The 23,127-nt window shown below is 37.7% G+C and overlaps 1 protein-coding gene and 1 long non-coding RNA gene across 3 annotated transcripts in view; one reads left to right on the top strand and one right to left on the bottom strand.

The window, feature by feature from the left end:
• IFT57 (intraflagellar transport 57) overlaps positions 1–21,245 on the top strand; it is a 38,998-nt gene extending 17,753 nt beyond the window's left edge. For both annotated transcript variants that reach the window (XM_026700789.2, XM_087937408.1), the window contains exons 7-11: positions 9,297–9,368; positions 10,566–10,697; positions 10,926–10,988; positions 18,240–18,306; positions 18,990–21,245. In XM_026700789.2, the coding sequence (XP_026556574.1) occupies positions 9,297–9,368; positions 10,566–10,697; positions 10,926–10,988; positions 18,240–18,306; positions 18,990–19,171 (516 nt within the window). In that variant the 3' untranslated portion in view covers positions 19,172–21,245. The remainder of the gene's footprint in view (positions 1–9,296; positions 9,369–10,565; positions 10,698–10,925; positions 10,989–18,239; positions 18,307–18,989) is intronic.
• Positions 1–23,127, bottom strand: part of LOC148125299 (uncharacterized) — a 73,399-nt gene that overhangs the window by 1,980 nt on the left and 48,292 nt on the right. The window lies entirely within an intron of this gene.

Here is a 23,127-nt window from a genome sequence, read left to right as displayed (position 1 = left end):
GGCAGTGTGGGCAGGTGCCAAGTCCTGCTGGAAAATGAAGTCAGCATCCTCATAAAGCTCATCTGCAGAAGGAAGCATGAAGTGCTCCAAAATCTCCTGGTAGATGACTGCGTTGACCCTGGACTTAATGAAGCACAGTGGACCAACACCAGCAGATGACATGACTCCCCAAATCAACACAGACTGTGGAAACTTCACACTGGACTTCAAGGATCTTGCAGTGTGTGCCTCTCCATTCTTCCTCCAGACTCTGGGTCCTTGGTTTCCAAATGAGATACAAAAGTTGCTCTCATCAGAAAAGAGGACTTTAGACCACTGAGCAACAGACCAGTTCTGTTTTTCTTTAGCCCAGGTAAGACGCTTCTGACGTTATTTGTTGTTCAGGAGCGGCTTGACAAGAGGAATACAACATTTGCAGCCCATGTCCAGGATCTGTCTGTGTGTGGTGACTATTGATGCACTGACTCCAGTCTCAGTCCACTCCTTGTGAAAGTCCCCAACACTTTTGAATTGCCTTTTCCTGACAATCCTCTCCAGGCTGCGGTCATCCCTGTTGCTTGTGCACCTTTTTCTTTCACACTTTTCCCTTCCACATAACTTTCTATTAATGTGCTTTGGTACAGCACTTTGGGAACATCCAACTTCTGTTGCAATTGACTTTTGAGGCTTTCCCTCCTTATGGAGGGTGTCAATGATGGCTTTCTGAACAACCGTCAGGTCAGCAGTCTTTCCCATGATTGTGATTCCTGCTGAACCTTACTGAGAGACCATTTAAAGGCTCAGGAACCCTTTGCAGGTGTTATGGCTTAATGAGCTGATTAGAGTGGGACACTTTGAGCCTAGAATATTCTAATTTTCTGAGATTGTGGATTTGGGGTTTTCATGAGCTGTAAGCCATAATCTCAATTATGACAAATCATGGCTTGAACTATCTTGCTTTGCATGTAATGAGTCTATCTCGTATATTAGATTCACCTTTTAAGTTGCATTACTGAAATAAATGAACTTTTGCACAATATTCTATTTTTTTGAGTTTCTCAATGAAGCTTTCCTCCCCATAGATATTTGCACTATATACGTGAGAGACTTGCTAAAATGCTCATATAAGGAAAAGGAAGAATTTTACACCTTCATTCCTCAGTTATTTTCATACTATTTATGAAATATAGAGGCTTTCAAAATTTGTCTTTTCCTCTGCTAAACAAGATTATTATAATAAAGGCACTTTATACTTGACTAATATCAGATAGTTAGAATAGGTAAGAATCTCCAAATAAAGAATTAATTATTCCAGAATAAACATGCTGCAATTGCTGAACACAAATACCTTACTGAAAGCAGTGCAGATGTGTGAATAGATTTTTAGAGGCATTAAGATAACATTTAGCTATCCTAACTTTCAATGCCAACTGAAGGCATGCAAATTTTATAACTGTCAAATATGATTAGAATGATGGTTTTATTTAACTTCAGTTTCCTCAGTTTCCCCTCAGGAAAAACTTGATTTACTAACGTTAGTTTGGAATCAAAACATGTTTGCACCTACTTTGTTTTTTAATCTTCTTCACTGTTAATTCCCCAAATTCATTCTTTAAGATTTGAAAATACCAGAAGTACTCTTAAGCAGCACATCTTGGATTTTGATCTACTAATTTGCCTGTCTACTCACTTGAACTCTTAGAAGGTTCACTGATTTCCCATGACTATGTATGGGTAGTCATCACTTAACAACCCTAACTGAAATCAGAATGTCCATCATTCAAACAAAAGATTATGTGATGACCTGGGGCATGGCACAAAGGCAACACAGCCAGAATAATAAGTAGGGGTCTCTTTATTAGCTCCAACTTGCTCCTCAATGTTCTGGTTACCTTCCGGTCTGGAGAAAAACTCTCCCAGGAACTTGCAACAGCCTTGGGCTACAAATATTCCATTCCAAAATGTTATAAACAGAAAACTTTAAACTATGCATTCAGAAAGACAAAATAAGATAATAAATCCAGCAGGGCAAGATAAAGAGTTCCAGAAGTGAAGTAACATGGCAGTAAATCAAACCAGTTGGGAGGATGCCAGGAACTCTCATAACAGCAGCCAACATGAGAAATGCCCCTCCCAAACTGCCTCTCCTTTAAACTCCCCAGGTGTGCCTTGTGAAGGGAATTGGGGCCCTTTCCTCCCTCGTAAGCCATGCAACCCACGTAGCTCTCATCTCTGTTCTTCCCTGCGTGCCCTAGGATGAAGAGGGACTGCACCTTGGTGTTCTTCTGAAGCTCCTCTCCCATTCTACCTCTTTCCTGCTCTGCCCAGACTGACTTTGCCCTTCCCCAGTTTCCTCCACAGCCAACAGAGCCTCTCTCCCACTCCTTGTCAGCTATTTGTCTTCCTCCTCGGACTCCGATGGGGGCATGACACATTATGTGATTATACCACTTAGTGACAGCAGTTCCAGTAGTCCAGTTGTGGTCAGTAGGTGAGCGGTGCACCATTATTAGGTGAGAACCTTACACGTTCCTGCCTTGTCATGCTCTCCTCCACTCAATTCCCCTCTAGTTCAGCAGATGTCTCAGTCAGGCATGTCAAAAGAAAACAGTGAAGGTCAGCTGGGGACAGTGTTAGAGTGCAGGATGACAAAAAGGCAGAAATAGGGGAGATAGGTGGATGAGGGAAAGTTGAAGCACACACACTGTGATTGTAAAGGCAAACAAGCTACCAAGTGCCCAAATTTCGATCTGCCACAACTACCATTATTTCAGCCCCTTCGTAACTTCAAACTCTCATTGAACAAATGGTTGTTAAATGAGGAGTACTTCTTTGCCTAATATATTCTATTGAACCATGTCTTAACTTTACTGTTTTATGCTATTTCCTATAGATTTTTTGTTTGTTAGTACTTGCTTGACTCTTTATTGGAACCCTCTTATTGAATGTTTTACACACTTGTAGTTTTCATCTCCATCTAACTATGTTTAAATGTAACAATTCCATTTATTCTGGTTCTTCCATTTATTTCTATTCAACATTGGCAATTCAGCTTTTACTCCCCTCTCTTCTCTCTCGTATTACTGTAATGTCCCCCTTTTCTGTGGGGTGTTGAAATCAAGTACTTGAATTATTCTCTATATATCAAGGAAATTACTAAATCACATTGCTGCTATCTTGGGTGTCAAATGTGACTATGTTTTGGCATGCAGTATTAAAGTTTTCATTGCTGCCATTGTTATTACAATCAATGGAGGCAGAAAAAATAGTGATTGCTCAAGCCATCATTCAGCACAGTCGGTAGATAACTGCAGCTTTGCAGAGTATATTCTAGGAAATCAGAGTAATTATTTTAGATGGTAAAGAGATTACACTTTTTTCAGTTTATTCAAGTATTGCAATTCATTTTTTTGCAATTCCACACCTTCAATTATTATTTTTTATTTAGAACATTTCTTCTAAATTATGTGACTTCCTGTTACTGTAATTATACTTGTCATCTTTAAAATGTGCACCTTGAGTAGCCAATTGAGGCACTTCTATATTAAATTTTTTTCTTTGCAAACCTGTACCATGTTACATGCAGGTTGGGATATGTAAAAAGTTGATAGCCAAAATAAGTAAGGTGGAATTATGAATTTTTAAGTTTCCAGCAACAAGTCTGGTTTTATATTCTTTTTGGTTTATCATCTTTCTTGTTCAAGGAATGTGCAGGAGCCTTCTTCAGCACCACAGCTCAAACAAATAGACTGTTTCATGATCCAACTTTTGCAACTACAAATGCATATGGACAACACAATTGTGCAAACTAATCTTCATTTAAGTTCCAGGCTGATGTGCTAATGTCCAGCTTTACTATACTCAAATCATGTTTATTGCTGAGCAATCCAGTGCAATTCAGTGCTTTATTTCTGGGCTACATTCACTGCTTTGATCAATCTGAAATCGTAGGAAAGTGAATTCTTGCATGCTTTTGACCTCTTTACCATCAATTGTTACTTTGACATTTCCATTTTTGCAGTGGTTCTGTGTTTGTTGTTTTCAATGTTCAGGAAGAGAACAAATTTTCTTGTTTTCTTCTTTAATCGTTCTGACCAGATGTTTCAGAACTTTGGTTTCTAAGAGGAGAGTTATATCATCAGCACATCAAAGATTGTGAGTGATCCTTTATCCATTTTTTTACTCTTGATTTTCAGTTCTTCCAGTTCTAGCTTCCTCATGATCACTTCAGCCTACTTTGAATAAAAAAACCTTGCTGCACTCATTTCTCTATCCTGAACCAGTACATGTTTTCATATGGCACAATAGTTTCCTAATTTGTGTACAGCAACTACACCAACTTGCCAGATGTGTTGTCACCTGCAAGTCTTCTAGGACTTGCCACAACTTGTCTTGATTGACACAAAGGCTTTCTTGTATTCTTGTAGTTTTTTCCCATGATCTAGGATAGATTTGTAATATGGTCATGAGTGCCCCTTCTACTGACACATCATCGGTCAAACAATTTTATTTCCCTTGCTTGTTTTTGATGATGCTTTTATAAACAGTTAATGGTGGTCTGTGATGGACTGGCAATTGAAAAATGATGGGAGACGCAGGGAAGACGTCTGAGCAACTGCCAGCCCCGAGAGCCCTCGAGTAGCAGTATTTATTAAGAAAATGCAAATACAAAATCAAAACAATGACTTCAACATTAGCTCAGCAACATTATCTAGCTAGGCCTCAGCGAAGGTGATAAAGTTCCCGTGAGAAAGCAGGGCACCAAAGGTCTCATGGGAATGGCTCGGATAGGTACTGTGAACTCCCACACAGATTCCTGGCCTCTGAGCTTTAGCAGATCATAACAGGATCAAACTCTCATCATAAAGACACTACTGCCCTCATGAGGAGCGTTTGTGATACCCCCAGATCTTACAAAGCTGTACAAGAACTTGCAGAATATGATGGATATATTACCACATTCCCTCCTTTTTTATTTATTCAAAGATAGGGGGTGTTTCAGTGGCAAAATACACAGTTCCCTCGCAAACTTGGTTTCGTACACTTAAGGCTGAGGCACACATTTGAAATAGATTAGGAATACATTGAATACAGCAACATAACATAATAAGTGTAATAACAATTATTACAACTAATTGAAACAATAAATGTAACCATGAGCTGTCAGGAAGCCAATCCCATAGCAAAGCCCAAAGTGACTTATTGAAGCCATCTTTTCCTGCTTCGTGTTCGGCTATGCGGTCTTCCATATCATGAACAGTTCTTGTAATGTTAGGCTCATAATTATGTATAAAAAAACACAACAATGTAAATGAATTAAAGCACAAACTCCTAACATTATATCTAAAGCATAAAGTAACTTGGCGAATTTCAGACACTTCTTCATTTAACATCTTAATATTCTCAACAGTATCATAAAACATAGCAACAGTAAAATTATTTAAAATATGAATATCTCTATAGTTCATAGCTATTCCAAAAGGTGGGTACATGCATACAAAGCTAACAATTAGTTACATTTAAACTCTTTGCTGCAATCCGAACGTCCTTGATGTAGGAATTTTCCTTCCTTAAATTATCACCAAGGTCTCTAGTTTCTGAGACAATAGCAGCTCTCCGCCTCCGCATTAGAGTCCGTGGAGGCATAAGACGAATGGAAAAAGAAGTTGTGTAAAGTAACTTAGGCAACTCCAATTGACACCAATATTGTCCATAGTCTGAAACAGAAACATTAAACAGAATCAGAGTTGTAGCACAGGCTGAAGATATAATATCCTTATCAGGTCCCGAGTAAAGAATGTCTTGACCCTTATGCCAGGACCAATATGCTGGAAAAATCAAAAGATGCCGCTGTTTGCAGATTAATTTAGTCCGATTCCCCAAAGGAACCTGCTGCATACAAGTTGATAACCTCAGATAAGCAGTCATCTTTTCCCAGCTTTCACAGCGCCACGCCTGGACTGCCGGCATCAAGAGAATCAGGAACCACGGAAACGCCATCCTGAGAATCAGGAACCTCAGGAACGGAATCAGGAACCACAGGAACGCCATCCTGAGAATCAGGAACATCCCTCACTGGCACCTGCGAAGGCGCTTGTGAATGATCAGGCCGGATACATCGACCAGGAACCCAACGAATTTGACCAAGATGTTCTACTGCTGCATAACCACGTCCCCACGTAATCAGCTCAGCGGGAACCCATGCCGGATCCGGAAGGAATCGCACCAACACTCGAGGCCTCACTGCATCTGTAGAAGGGGAAGAAAAATGCCTGCTGGCCGCGCTCGCAGGGGGGGTTACCAGACAAATTTAAAAAATTTAAAGTATACAAAGCAAGATTTAAATGATCTTGAATTGCCGGAAGCCCCAGGAGCTTCCTCCTTTTTATTTAATTTAGCTAACATGTTCTTGAGCGTGCCATTATAACGCTCCACAATAGCTTGTCCTGTGGAATTGTATGGAATTCCAAATTTATGTTCCACGGACCACTGTTTGCAAAACTGATCAAAGACTGTGCTCCGATAAGCCGCACCATTGTCTGTTTTTAAAGTTTGAGGCGTACCAGCAACTGAAAATGTCTTAATGCAATGATTGATGACATGTTTAACCGCTTCACCTCTTTGAGGAGTAGCCATTAGAAATCCTGAATAAGTATCCACAGTCACATGTATATACTTCCAAGGTGCAAATGATGGATACTGAGTAACATCCATTTGCCAAATCATTGAGGGTTTCAACCCCCTGGGGTTGACTCCCATAGGAATAGCTGTGCCTTGCTTTGAACAAGTTGGACATTGTTGAATTATGGCAGCAGCTTCTGCAGCAGTAAGCTTGAATTGATGTGCCAACGCTTTAGCATTTTGATGAAAATAACTATGGCTGTCCCATGGCTGGACAGTGAGAACTGAAGTTACAGCACTGTCAGCTTTGGCATTGCCTTGTGATAAAATTCCAGGTAAATTACTATGACTACGGATATGAGCAATAAAACACACATTCATACGCTGCTCCAAACATTCTTGCAACAACAAAAGCAAACGTAGAATATTAGGTGATATTCCAGGAGACAAATAAGAACCTGCTACAAAGGGTAACAAATTATATACATACAAAGAATCCACTATTAGATTAAAATCCTGATTTTGAAAATTTTGAAAAGCCAAAACCACAGCAGCAAGTTCTGCCTGTTGGGCAGACTTCTGCTCTGATGTCACTTTTGTATGCCAAATTCCAGATTTATCTTTCCAAACACAAGCACCAAAAAAAAATTTCTCCATCAGTAAAAACTGTAGGAGCATCTGATATAGACTGATTTACTGATTTAGGTCACACCCTGTCCCATTGATCTCTCATTTTGCTGACTTTGACCCCCCCCAGGAGCCCGACATTGCGCTTTAAAATGTCCAGGCTTCCCACAATTAAAAAAAGTTTCTTTTTTAGCATTTCCTGCCTGGAGAGCCAGAACTAAAGTCTCCATGTTAAAAGTCTGACTCCCCACCTTTTGGCAATCTGCGTTAGCCTGATCTACTGCTAACTTCAAAAGCAATTCATTCCGGGCAAATTGATTGTCAATTTGCCTTTCAATAGCCACTTTCAATCTGCTAATGAAATTTTCATAGGGTTCATTGTTTCCTTGTTTGATGTTAGTAAAGGTCTTCTCACCACCTTCGCCGTCAGGGAGAGCCCCCACGGCTTGTAAATTTAACTGTGGGAGAAGAACGAACCCCTCCTCAGGCATTCTATCTCTCTGTTGATTTAAAGCAACGTCCACACCAATTTCTACTGGATTAAGTTGAATCTCCACTCCAAAATCTACCAAATCATCTCCTGATAATTCCCCTCTATTTGTTGCTTCTTGAATAGCTGCAGTAACTGCATCTACTTGAACTCTTAAAGGCAAACTCTTCTCTTCTGACAAAGTATTTTCAGTGCCTGACAGCCCTCTGGATTTATCTGGAGGTGCTGTCGGTGGCAATATACGTACCGCATTGTAAGGCGGCAAACCTTCTTCGGGGGGTGATAGGAGCGGTTGTTCATGCGTAGCTAATGCATCCATAACCACCCTCCAGGTTAACAAAATTGAAGAAGGGGCACGAGGCTCCTCGTGCAAAAATTTCCCTATCTTTCTCCAGCGCTCTACTTTAATACTACCTCCCTCTGGATAACACGGAATATGTTTCCAAACATACTGTAATAAGTCCTCTATTTCTTTCTTTCCTACTTCATGTCCTCTACTATGAACTCCAAACTTAAAACTATTCCCAGCGATCTCTCTCATTTCCCTAAGGTGCTTTGTCTGAGCTTTCGAGAGACTTTCCCCCATACTCACGAAAAGAATCTGTCTCCGTCCAGCGAAGAAGATGAGGGCCCAGTCGACGTCCGCGACGATGAGTATAGGATGCGGGAAACGTATAGCTTTCAAGCTATCACGCCAAAACGTATAGCCTTCCAAACTATCACGTCGGGGTCACCACTTGTGATGGACTGGCAATTGAAAAATGATGGGAGACGCAGGGAAGACGTCTGAGCAACTGCCAGCCCCGAGAGCCCTCGAGTAGCAGTATTTATTAAGAAAATGCAAATACAAAATCAAAACAATGACTTCAACATTAGCTCAGCAACATTATCTAGCTAGGCCTCAGCGAAGGTGATAAAGTTCCCGTGAGAAAGCAGGGCACCAAAGGTCTCATGGGAATGGCTCGGATAGGTACTGTGAACTCCCACACAGATTCCTGGCCTCTGAGCTTTAGCAGATCATAACAGGATCAAACTCTCATCATAAAGACACTACTGCCCTCATGAGGAGCGTTTGTGATACCCCCAGATCTTACAAAGCTGTACAAGAACTTGCAGAATATGATGGATATATTACCACAGTGGTCAAATCCTTTTGATTTGCACAAATGCATTCTTGGCATGAACCTTCATACAGTCCTCTTTTAGCTGCTTGCTTTTCTGGTTCCAGTAAACTTTGCTGTCTTTCCTTGTTGCTCTTGGAAATCTGTATTCAATCTCCTTGCTTCTTCTAATATTACACTGCTTTGACTGGTTTTCTTTGCTTGTCTACTCTGATGGTTTCATCTGAGAGCCACTTTTGCATTTTTCTGGTTTCTTGTCTATATTCAACTGCTGATTTCAGTGATAGTTGATTACATTTCTTGCTACAGTACATTAGGAACCTTCTAAGCTATATCCAGCAGTTCAAACCTATTTTTCATCTCAATTGTATACTTAGAAGGGATTTTGGTGGTGTTAAATTTCTTTGGTTGTTTAGTAGTTCTTGTTAAATTCTAAAATTTTCCAAATTTTTATTTAGGATTGGCGAATCCACGTGGATCAAATGCATCAGCACCAAGATGGAATTGAATCAGCTTTAAAAGATACCCGTGTAAGTCTGATGTGTAATTAAAAAGTGACATCCTGAATGACATTGCAGCAATTCAGCTACTGCATGTTATTAATTAGTTGTATGTTGTTAAATTATTAACAACATTATTGTGACAACATTCTGTTGTTACATTATTTCCACCAAGGATTGCCAAGGCCTATAACATCAGCTTTCTCTTTCTCTCTCAAATCACTTCTAAAGAATAAAACCTATTTTTCCCCAGGCATCTCTTTTCCTTTAGAATTGGGATGTCTCTGCTAACAAGCTATTTTTATATGATGCCTATTTTAGGAGACTTCTGTCAGTAACTGGGTTTGGTCAACATGTTTGCAAGATTTTCCTTTCAAATAAGATTTCTGCACTGTTTTGAGATTATCAGTGTTTTCCTGTGAAAGAAATTAGCTGGTAATCATTAAATGGTGCTAACCTCTGAGGTGAAGGCTTGACCTATATTAAGATTTAAAACCTTAGGGTTCCTAATAATTAAATTTAATATTAAGTTTTTGACACCTATGAAGAGTAGATGAACATTGTACAACTAACTGTCCACTGTTTGCTCTCATTCTGAGATACAGACAGTTGCAAGACCTTTTTTATTAGCGTATTCATTGTTTTACTTTTAAGCAGAACAACAAATATGAATAATTGTTGAGGCTACAGAAGTGTTTACAGTGTCCAGGTGCACGGTGATAATTATTTTACATTCATAATTAAATGATTCAGAATATTTAACATACATCCCATTTCATTATTTAAATTTTTCAAGTGCAAAGTAATTGAGAAACTAGAGTGTCTACCCTGGTTTTAGTGTTAGGATTTATTTTATGTTCCTTGATACAAGTAAACTTAAACTGGATAGAAAAATAGCATAAGTACATTGGATCCAGTGTTGGATATTTTTAGTATTTCAAAATTTGACAATATTTTTTCCAGCATAGTGTTACTGTGTTGGAAAAAGTATTTCAAAAAATATAAACATTACCTAAAATGTTGTTGTCCTTGTATTTCTGTAATGTTGCAGATGTGATTTTAAAACTTGATACAGTTTTCAAAGCCTGTTTAGACATGGAACATGGGCTGATGTTCAAATGAAAAAGTGTTAAAAGAAATTCCATTGGACATGAACCAACAGTTCAGCAGAACTTTAGATCCCAATTAATTTCAGTGATAATTAATGTGCTTCTCAAACTTTTACAGGGTTATCTTGACAAGCTTCACAATGAAATCAGCAGAACTCTGGAAAAGGTTAGCAGTAGAGAAAAGTATATTAACAATCAGCTGGAGCATTTGGTTCAAGAATATCGTTCTGCACAGGCACTTTTGAGTGAGGTAATCTATTTTGCTTTTTAAAGTATTTTTACAGTATTGTGCTGCTGCTGCTATTGCTAGCTGAATGTTTTATACTGTATGTTTTATATTTATATTATAACTCAACTCATAAAATATAGCAAATGTTCACATTTAGCATTGTTCCTCTGAAAGGAGACATTTTCATAGAAATTCAGCACCTGATTAAAATATTTCCTAACATTTCTTCCTCTTCCTTCCCCCAAACAGGCCAAAGAAAAATATCAGCAAGGAAGTGGTGGTGTGACAGAGAGGACAAGAATTCTGTTGGAGGTACAGCTTGTTTATCTTAGTATTACGTCAGATATCAAGTAAATGCATATGTGTTTCCCCTCATATTTAAATATGGTGAAAATAATAGTGTAATTGTGGGGATTTTTGTTATTTCCAAAAATCTGGTAGAGATCGATAGTCATGGGGACTGCATTTTCCAACCATTGGGAGGGTGGTTTTTGGTACAGCTTCTGAGTTCAAGAACTCCATGGCAACTGTTTGTTCCAAGTAATCTCAGCGTCGTGACATATGAGTGGGATCCTGCTGTATCATCATCTAAGCAGATCAATCTGGAAATGGAGATTAGTTATATCTGTCCTTTGCAATATTGAGATTTGCTTCTTTGTTGAAATGGGATCTCATGGCTCTTCTGGATTTCTGCATGGTCAAAATAGATCACTCTTAGGCACCCAATGAACAACCCTTCCAAAGGGTTTCCTGATAATTTGACAGGCAGTTCTGTCTCACATTTAGTCAACCTTTGGAATATGAAAACAGCCAAAATATTCAGTAAAATTATTCCTTTAAGGCTTCTGCTCAGTCATTGATCCCATATGTTTATTGCACTGAGAGAAATGAAGCAATTGAAAAGATGCCCAGAGTAATGGTAGCACGAAATCTGAAGTGGCTGCAACTAAGCTCTGATGAGGCTCAAGCCTCAAGGCTCCGTAATTGTAAGAAGAGTGGCAAAACATGAGTTCTTTATACTTTCAGCATCCAAAGATTCCTGCCTCGATTTTCTTCATGTTATAAGGATCATTTAGGGAAGGCTGTGTCGGAGAAGACACCTTCAGGTTTACTAGTTGATTTTAAGCATTTTGGGGCAGTTAATCCAATGTGACTAATGAAATGAGATCTTGTGTTGTTATCTAGTATTTATTTGAGCTTATTGACTCCAGAGAAATTATTAAGATCCTCTGTAGTTTGTTTTCTGCTGTCACTTTGTTCCATGTTTGGCTGATACCTTCAGACATTTGGTGAAAGGTGATCTCCTCCTCCATGCTGCATCGAGAGCCCAGGATGGGTTGACTCCTTCCTATGATGTCATAGCTGAGTCTGTACTAAGATATAAAAGCCAGCCTCCGGGAGAGACCCCAGCTTTTGACTCAGCTTCTTTCAGTCAGTTGCTGTGTCTGTGAAAGCGTTCTGTTAGATAGCAATCACCAGCGATCTTCAGTACTTTTTTCCTCTCTTCAAGCAGCTCCCAGGGATCTGGGCAGCTGCTCTTTCAGGAGATCCCTGCAACGTTGGGAGCAGTTTCACAGAGCTCTGTGCAGGCAAGCTGGGCAGCATCTGCAGACCTCCCCCATGCCTGCAGTTTGGAGCGATTGTAAACACGATCGGCAAACTGATAAGAGCTCAAGCCAACTGATTGTATAGCTGGTTGCTGTGTTTTTCCCTTGCTGACTTCGCTCAGGGGCTCTGTATAGCCTAAGGAGCGATTCTTCAATCTTGGAGCCTGTTTTCCTGTAGTCAGCGGCCATCTTGGATTCAAGCCTTCCAGCATGAGGTGAGCGGCCATTTTGTAAGCCCGGGGGCCATTTATACCCTAAGGGGCTTAATAGAAAAATTTCTAAACAGCTTCTTTCCAATGCAAGAGCCTTTATTTTACAAATGGAACAAGATAAGACTCTGGCAGAGCTTTCCCCCCCCAGTGGAAGAGTCTCTTAAGCCCAATAGAAGAAAAAGACGTAGGCAATGCACCCAATCAGTCCAGAGGGAGGTGGCTGCTAAAATCAAAGCTAAGGCTCTTGCCCCTAAGAAGGCAACTCAGGCTGAATTGAGGGCAGAGAAGCGCAGACATACAGCTCTAGAGAGGCAGTTCAACAGAACTATTCAACAGAAGGGAGTGCAACTACAGCATGTTTCAGGTGATACTCGTGGGCCCCAACCAAGCCCGCCCAGGGGAGGAGAAGTTATCTATGAGCCTTTCTATCCTCCATCCGGGTCTCCTGAGGCTCTTGCTGTACAGTCAGATCCTCAGGATTTAAACAGAAGAAATAGATCTACAGAGGACGCTAAAGCCATCACTCTTCACACTGCTCTGACTCATCTAGAACAGCAGGGGAGGGGGTATGTGGGGATGCTTTTTATAGATTTTAGTTCTGCATTTAACACAATTCTTCCACTTAGACTAATGTCTAAACTTCTGGACCTTTGACTTTCTTATTCAATCTGCCTTTGGATTATGGATTTCCTGTCTGGCCATTCACAGGTCAGATTAGGTAATCATACTTCTTCAGCCCTTATTCTTAACACTGGTACACCACAGGGTTGCATGTTGAGTCCCTTACTCTATGCTCTTTATATGCATGACTGAATTCCCACTCATGCTAGTAATACTATCACTAAATTTGCAGATATAACAGTGGTGGGACTCATCTCCAGTGGGATGAGTCTGTCTACCGAGATGTGGTGGACTGGTTGCTTTCGTTCTGTGGAGACAATAACTTGGTCCTCAGCACCAATAAGACCAAGGAGCTTATAGTAGACCATAGAAGGAACAGATCCAACATCCAGACCAAGTGGAGCAAGTGGACAGTTTTAAGCTGGTGACTTTCTACTGCTGCACCATAGAGAGTATCTTAACTTACTGCACCTCTGAATGGTTTGCCAGTTGCACAGTGGCAGATAGGACAGCATTCCAGAGGGTTAACATCATTGCCCAGAATATCATTGGTTGCCTTTTCTCCTCTTTGGAAGAGCTTTATAGCTCATGCTGCCTTAAGAAAGTTCAAAACATTCTCAAAGATCCATCTCATCCTGGGCACCCTTTTTTGAACTATTACCATCTGACAGATGGTACATAATAATAAAAACAAGCACAAATAGGCTGAAAAACAGCTTCTGTCCCAAGGCAGTAGCTCTGCTGAATTCTACTGTATAGTGCAGTGTTGGTGCGGTGTAGGGGGTTTTCAATTCAATGTGTGGAGTGTGAAGGTGTGTTTGTGTTTATTTTCATGGTCATGATATGCACTGAAGATGATTTTTTATTTCATTGTATGAGGTGCAATGACAATAAACTAAAAAAACCAAAATCAATAAAATTTAATTACATTAAAATAGTGGTGCTGGGCCACTACTTCAGTCCATTATATATGGTGTTTTACCATATTTGTGACAAGATTTGTAACTTGTGGATGTGGATGCCTGATTGAAAGTAAGCAATGGGTTTATCCTGAAGTATTCATGAAAGCTTAGTTATAAGTTGTATGATTTGAAATTTAGAGCACTCTGAATGGACACTTGAGAATTCTACTTCTGTCAGTTCTCTCCCTGAAGCCAGTTCACTGACCTCAATTAAATGATTTACTGTACTCTGCTTCTGTGAAATAGTTCAGGATGAATGAATTACTGATTTTCCTTTTCAAATAACTTAAATTTTATAAGATATTAATGTTAAAGAAATGAATGTACGATATATAACTTTACATGACTAAAAGGCAGGGCCTCTAGTGAGTGTTTCATCAGAATCAAATCAATTTATGTAATAGACTTTACTAATTTATCTACTTTGTATTGTTGATTATTATTCTGCATTAAGAATTGAACAAGATATACACATGTTTTAATTATGTCAGTAGACGGAAGAAGTAAACCTTGGGTATAAAGTTTTTTTTAATAGAGTCAATATAAATATGACCTATTAAAGCAAGAATTGTAATTCATAAGAATCATCCTCTGAAAAAGCCCCTGAACATGATATTACTATCATAGATAAATGAGGTTGAAAAGGTTTGCTGTGGTGGCATAGTGAATAGAATGTTGTATTGCAGGCTAACTCTCCCCGCTGTCAGGAGTTTGATCATAATGGCTCAAGGTTGACTCAGTCTTCCATCCTTCTGAGGTCAATAAAATGAGGATCCAGATTCATGGGTACAATATGTTGACTCTGTAAATAACTTAGAGAGGGCTGTAAAGCACTGTAAGGCAGTATATAAGCCTAAGTGCTATTGCTGTTGCATGTGAAATTCAGAGGCACAGTGCTGTTTCTCTGCTTATTCATACATTTCATACATTCAAACATGAAATAGTTTTATCCTTCCAGTGAGGTTCTCTGTTTCAGTTATACTAAACTTGACAAAACATTAACTATGATTTCTGCATTTAGGTATCATCTTAGTTTTTTAGTGTATAGTAGTTCTTTCATATACCTTCCTAAGTTTGTTGGACTTCTGTGGGCTTCAGTAGGGCAGTTTGCAATATTAGAAGTTTTTTTCTATTAATATGTCATAGTTATGTATTCCTCAGCAAGGGTCAGTTGTCTGAGTGTGATTCATTTACCCTCTTCCATTTTCACTTGATTTTAAATTATGTTTACTTTATTAAGCATGGAGGCAGAATGGCATAAAAAACCCAGAGCTGCTTCAGCCAGCCTGTTCTCCATCTGTTTGACTTGGCTGGCTGCCACAGCAATCCTGCTCTTTCCACCCACAGTCTCTTGCCAGCTGGAATACCTTGCTCTGAGGTGGTTATGGTAGCTAAGTAATCCTTATTTGTCTCCCACTTGAACTGGCCACTGCATCTTGCCAAATGGCAGGTTTACTTTGGGGAATCTACTTTACTGAAAATAATGAAAAAGCAAAACTACCGACATTATGTATATATGCATAATGTAACTGGAGTATCTCTAGCCGTCCTATAAAGAGAAATTCTCAACAGCACAAACTGCATCTAAGAGATAAGAAAACAGACAATCATTACTTAAGGAAGGATAATGGGTCTTTTTTCCCCTCTTAGACTGCAAATATTCTAGCTACTTACTGCGCTTTTGACATTCAAGATTATGCCAGGTTGTAGAGGCTGCTACAACAGCAACAGCCAGATGTTAGTCTCTCAATGAACAAAATTACCTTCCTCAAGCTGCTGTTGCTGATATTTTTCACAGTTTTGGATTCTGGTGGCTTTCCCACCTCTTGTGTTCCAACACTCACACTGTTTCTATTTGAGTGAAACTGCAAGTAGTCCTTAACTTATAACCATTAATTTTAATAATTATTCAAAGTTACAATAGCACTAGAAAAAGTGAGTTATGACCGTTTCACACTTATGAATGTTATAGCATCCCCATGGTCACGTGATCAAAATTTGAACGCTTGGCAACTGGCATGTATTAATGACAGCTGCATTGTCCTGGGGTCATGTTTTTGTTACCTTCTGTCAAACAAAGGGGAAGCCAGATTCACTTAACAGACTTAACAACTGCAGTGATTCACTCAACAATAAAGGGCAAGAAAGATTTTAAAATGGGACAAAACTCACTTAACAGCTGTCTTGCTTAGCAACAGAAATGTTGTGCTCAATTGTGTCATAAGTCGAGGAGTGTATTATTTTTTAATGCTAGATGTCTGCTTCGCAAATTAGACCACACTATGAATCATGGTTTACTGTCCTCAGTGGTTGACTTCATACAACCCTCAAAGTTCTGTGTACTTGTAGAATATTGGACACCAATATGTTTGATTCAGACATGTTCTTTGATATGTATGCTCCATGCCTCACCTATTTTTTTAAAAAATAATTAATTAAAAATGGAAATAATATGCATGCTGTAAAGTCTAGCCTCAAATATTATCTTAATCTGGGCATCACATTGACTCTAGAGAAAGACTTATAACATAAAAATGAAACATCACTACTATTCTGATTGAAAGTATGGCCATCTGCCAAGTTAAACAGTGACAGGTAAACAGTTAATAGAGAAGATGGTGAGCAATTATCTTGCTCTTTTAATTTTTTATTAACATGTAAATATTTTGTAACAGGCCACACCCTTATTGTAGCCATTTGTAAGCGTGCCCATCTTCTGCTCTAAAAAAGTAAATATAATTCAAAAAGGCTACGTATTGTTTACAGAATGCAAACCTAAGCAAACCACCTCATGTTTTAATACGATATTTGAACCCAGAGGATTTCTTGATCTTTGGGAACAAACAGCTTTAGAGATGAGCGATACTGGTTAGGAGATGGTTTTCAAAACAGAACTTGTTTCTTCAATAAGTGAAGCTGTTTTACCTGATTTGCTACTTACTTTTAATTTTTGAGAATACATAAAAGAAGGGGAAAAGTAGAGAAAATAAAACAAGTCCATTCTCTGTAAAGTTTTCAAATGAGTAGAAATTTGTATTTATTTCGGAATACCAAATAAAAAACCGTGCAAGCCTGATTGTGCTGTACTTTCTCCTCCTTCCTATACTTATGTGAATTAGAGAAACACCTGTCTAAAGCACTTCCAAATGTTATCTTGTTATGGACCTTCAGCCCCTTTTGCTTAGCAATGGAACCTACATATCTCTATCAAGATCATCTTCCTTACTGTCTATACCACTGTCCAGAGGCAGCACCTTGAATTGTAACCAGAAGTCTACTAGAACTTAGTTCAGTTCATGAAATCGTAGTGTTACATAGGTGTACTGAAGGGTCCATTAATACCAATCCTCCTGTATTTTGGATCATTTGCAACTTCTGGATGGTCTTCAAGGACAAACCCATGTACAGCACATTGTAGAAATCTATTTGGGAGAAGGCCGATGCATGAATGGCCATAAGCACGGCCCATGACTTAGAAATGATAACAATTTGAGCACAAGATAGCTTGTGCAAAACTTTCCTGGCCATGTCCCCCATCTGTTCTTCAGGATCTATATAGAGTTCAGGGGGACCCATAAAATTTCCCAGAAGTCTGAGTGAGGAAATAAAGCCCCATCCAGAACCAATCTGGAAAGTCTCCTGGCGGGGTCACAAACTCACACCTCTCCAGTCTTCCTAGAGTTAATTTGAAAACTATTCTTCCTCATCTAGACCCTCACAGCCTCCAGGCACATTTTAATTAAAAAAATAAATACTTTTTTATTCTTTTGAACCCAGCAGAATATACATGCTTTCTTTACCCTGTTTTAGAATCAGAGTATTTTTACAGTGCAATTTTTAGCACTGTTTTTTATTTGTGTGGTTCTGTAAAGGGGGGGACTACTCTAGTTAGTTGAGCCTCTCCCATTATGTTCAGTGAGCTTAGTATTTCACCATTCTGCTTTGTTTTATACTTTTAGTTTTTCTGTTTGCTCTATGAAGAATTTAGGTTGACTTTTGGAAATCTGATGCTCAACTCTTTCACAGAGCAGAAGGGAGTCAATTTAACTCCAACAACAATTTAATAATGTAAAGAAAATAGGTTTTTCTGGGTAGAAGAGAAAGAGTTATCCTTAACTTCAAAGTAAAAGTATTTAAAGCCTGTTATTCTTTTTATCTAAGATTACTGAAGAATTAGAGAAAGTAAAACAAGAAATGGAAGAAAAGGGGAGCAGTATGACTGATGGAGGTAAGGCATTCTGAGGTCTTTTCTTGAGATTTTCTCCCGAATATAGGAAAATACCTCAGTGTATTTACTCTTGATGGATATACCTAGACTATTTTCTTGGCAACATAATAGAAATGCTTTGACACTGCTGCCTTCTGGGATGTTTTAATTTGTATAACAGGTACAAAAATAGGCTATTCAGCTGTGAAAAGATAAACAGAAGATACTAGTTGCAGTTTAATTCTATTTTTATATCTCCACAAACCTTAATGTTGTCTGGAAATAAGATGTAGCAGGTTTCTTGTTTATTGCTGAATCAGGTTTGTAGTCTTTTTAAGATTGGGAGGGTTACTTACTTCTGAAGACATTGATAAAGTAAATAAAGTTGATAAAAATACAGTGAGATAATATGCAGGCATTTTTCAAATAGAACATTCTGTGTTATCTCTTTAGCTACTGGGAATATATGTACATTTTTAATATATATCTTCAGATCTAAAATGTCATGAAGATGGAAAATACATTATGTTTTATAAGTAGATTTGATATGAAATGATAATTTATAAAATAATTCCAGAATATTGTCATTCTTCTGTTCATTTATCTCTCTTGATTAAAAGAAATTGAATCATGGTGGGAAAATAATAACTATGCAGTAAACTGAAAGAAAAAAAAAGTACTGTTTTTACATTTTCCTTTAATAGCTCCTTTAGTGAAGATAAAACAGGCTTTAACCAAACTGAAACAAGAAACCATTCAGATGGACATACGAATTGGCGTAGTGGAACACACATTACTTCAATCAAAGTTGAAAGAAAAATCAAATATGACAAGAGACATGCATGCTACTATAATTCTAGATTCTTCAATTGTTGGTACTTATTAATTTTTAAAATAAATGCTATGCAAATAAAATTTTGTACATAATATATTTTTCAATTTATGTATGTCATGCTGCAAATCTATTGCTGTGTATATAAACAAAAAGATTTATGTTTTACAATCAAGACCTACTGTGTGTGTGTTTTTGTATGTATGTGTGCCTGGGTGTGTGGAGAGAAAATATTTTAAATATAGTATATTAAAAGTTTTGGATTGCATTGCATTGAAATGAAAAACTATTCAAAAGCAAAATCCTATACAAAAATAAATTATTGTAAAACATTTAACTGTAAACACCAGCAAGATTGCCTTCATTTTTCTAAGACAATGAGCCATCACAACTTTATGGACTATATCAGACTTTCAGTTTGTAGTTCGCTGTTTTTGAGCAAAGAAATTACTAGAAAACTAATTTTGCTCAAGAACAACCTAGTTAGGTTACATTGCATTAAAGTCTTTGTCTATAATTTTGTTTTGTTAGAATTGCTAGTCCTATGAGGGTAAAACTCATCTGGCTAGATGATATGGTATAGGAGGGTTGCAAGATGAAATGGGAGGGAGCATATGGAATCCCGAGTTATGACTCAAATGGAGAATGATTGATTATTGATTTTTCTGCCAACTTGTGACATTGGCTCAGAGGGAAAAGAAATTGAAGAATCCACCAATTAGTGCCTTGAAGCTACCTTCATTAAATATGTAAGGACACAGATCTGATCTGAGTAACTGATGCCCTTTAAATCAGCTATGGTGGCAGTAAAAATGACATCAACGTACTTTCCGGTTGATTCAAACTTGTGGGAAATTTCTATTTACACAACCATAAGGAAGTACATCTGATAATCAAGCATATTTAAAATACTCAGTTAATGCTATCACTTCCCCGCCCCCATTCTTCTTACTTCGATGTGTTTCTTTCAAAACCAGGGAATATTTGTATATTTCTCTTTTCAAATTGGCTAATTTGAAACTTCCCCTAGTCACAAAGGTTTTTTAAGAACAGATAAGTAGGCATTCTGGGAGTTGAAGAGTGCTATTGTTCAGAGATTCTTGCTTTGTTTCTTATTAGCTTCTCCAAAACAGCTCTCTGGTCTCAAGAAAGTAATTTTTTTTCTCTGAGACTCAAGTGTTTAGTAGGATGCAGGCCAATAAGAGCAGATCTTGAAACGTGGATATAGAAGAAAAGAAAAGAAACAAGAGTGGAAGTAGGACAGCTCCAGGAAGAGAAAGTATTGGTTTTATAGGTAAAATTATTAAGACAATTGAAACTGGATGTAAAGAAAGAACATGTGCAAGCTGCTTGGAACAGAATGAAAAAATATTCACATGTATTCACACATGAAACATGAAAAGAACTTATGTGAATGATGAAGTGAAAAAAGGAATCAATGGATAAGAAAAACATAAAAGGATGGTTGCTAGAAAAATGAGGATGAAATAGATTATACAATGTATTTTAAGAGAAAAATAGAGAGATGAACAGAGCTCAGCAAGGAGACTCCAGCACAGAAATTGCTATTAATTTTTTTAAAAAATATTTAGAATAAAAATAAAATTTGAGAATACTTTAAGAAGTATTTTAGAAATTTGTCCTGTAGGAATTATGGTATTAAGCTAAAGAGTGGAATTGAAATATACCTGTGAGTATCCAAGGAAAAGGGGAAATCATAAATGCTGGGGAAATGTTGAAAAATAGTAAGGAATCGGGTATAGATTATATAATTGTATATGCATTTTTTTAGTATGTGTATAAAAAATGTAACTGATAATTGGAAGAATGCTTTTATTTTTCCTAAATAGATGGAAAAGAAGCAAGAGTGCATACAAAAACTAATGGCTTATTAATTGTCCTCAAGAATGTTTTGCAGAATTATGATTAAAGAGGCGGGGCTAAGAAATGATTGTGAACAAAAATGTTAGTAATACTGCAATTTATTGTAGGTACAGAATATGCAGAACATTTTTTTTCTTTAACAAATAATTTTAAAATATATGGAAAGCTTATTATATGTGTAATAAATTTTGTATGAGAAATTGTGTGATAAAATAAACTTCAATTGTGGAATGATTTGCCTGAATATGGAGTTGGGGTTGCTTTCTGAAGCAATTAGAATGATATGTAATGGAAGTGAAACATGCAGTAGTTCATTATTGAACAAAGAGTTTGATAGGATACTGTATATATCCCTGGTTGTTAAATGTGGTGTAAAGAAAACATGTTTAAGAAAGCTGCTAATGAATTAGAGGTATGATTGATTGAGAATGTAAATGAATGTGTAGTCATTGTATGAGAACAATACCAAATTATTTGCAGTGAGTGTTAGGCAGATTATATGATGCAGCATGGTGTATAGATCTGAAAATTAATCTATTGAAAAAAGATTAAAACAGCTACAGGGAGTTCTCTACTTACAGCTGTAATGGAGTCTTCCCATTATAGTCACCGTAATGCAGTTAAGTGAACACCAGCCCCCATGTTCATTAAGCAAATGCTGCAGTTGTTAAAGCAAACCAGTGGTTTTATAAAGGACAGTTTTACCAAAACCCGGAAATAAATGGCAGTTTTCAGCAAAATGAGAAGTAAAATGCAGTCACATGACTATGGGACACTGCAAACGGTCATAAATGTACCCCAGATGCTGAATGCTGAAAGTTTGGTCATGCAACTGCTGGGGGAGGGGCATTGGAATTTCAAATCCAAGTTGGCCCTCAGATACATCTGTCATAACTTTGAATATCACTAAGCAATCAGTTGTAAGCCAAAGATTACCCGTATGTATAACTGGGGGGAATTGCCTCCCCCCCTTCATTCTTGTTGATTGTTCCTAAATGACTCAAAACCTGATCAAGGAAATGGCATGAAGTATAACAAGTTATAAGTAGTAGCTGAAAAATTATAGCAAGCAAATGAATTACTGTTCTTTGGTATAATGTTTACTGAAGATTGGAAAAAGGGTGAACAATGCTAGTAAGGAGATAGGTATTAATGTGTCTAAAAAGAAACAAAAATTTCTGTGTATCAGTGCATCCCTCTACCCAATTTGTTATATGAAAGTAAGAATTGGGAAAATCTGCAGAAAGAAAGTTGAATGTAGAAATTATGAATGAGGATTTGTATGCAATACTAAGGTGTGCCCAGAAACAGTATCTGTCATATTTAATCATTAAACTTAAATAATTTTGTTTCCTGGAACCTACTTGTTGTGCTTTCCCCATGATTCATTCTGCTGTCTTGACTATACACCGTGGAGTTTCCAGGAAAAGTGAGCATAGACACCGCTGCAGTTATACTTCCTGGTTTATTTTAAATCTTGGATGGATGATATCTTGGTACATTTATCTGCTCCAGAGTCAGTGCAGCAAGCATATAATTTATGCTGGACATGAAAGATGTTGTTTTCTTTCTATGAACTATCCTTTGCTTCAGTGCCTTAATAAAACTCACTCTCACTGACTTCCTAGAGTTTAAGGGATTCTAATAATTCATCAGCAGTAACTTGGGCTGAATTCAAATGATCACTACCTATTATGTACTAAAAGGTTTATTGCATACGACTATCAATTCATAATGAGAAATGGGATCAGTACAAAGCCAGTTTCTTACTTTAAAACAACTATAGATAACTATAGGGTTTTGCTTCCTTCCTTCCATTCTCAATGGAATTGACATGGAATTGTACAACTAATGCAAGATATTCTATCAATATATTAATGTTTAATCTTAAAACCAGGCAAGCATTAACAGTCTGCTTCATGAACATAATTTTGAAAACTGTTAAGGATCTTAAACAGTCAGTGGACTCATTTATATTGTTAATTACAGGACAGGGGCCTCTTTTGGTTCTTTTCTCTTTCAGCATTCCTTGTGATACCTCAAACTGGAACCAGGACATCCTAAATCTTGCAGTACCATTTGGGTGGCTTGGCTAATAATTTATCTGTGTGTACTTAATTTTTCCT

The sequence above is a fragment of the Pseudonaja textilis genome, chromosome 7 (assembly GCF_049901715.1).
Source record: "Pseudonaja textilis isolate UNSWEBS1 chromosome 7, rPseTex1.2, whole genome shotgun sequence".
Lineage (NCBI taxonomy): Eukaryota > Metazoa > Chordata > Lepidosauria > Squamata > Elapidae > Pseudonaja > Pseudonaja textilis.
The sequence above is the reverse complement of the archived record's forward strand: the minus strand, read 5'-3'. Positions and strand labels throughout refer to the sequence as shown.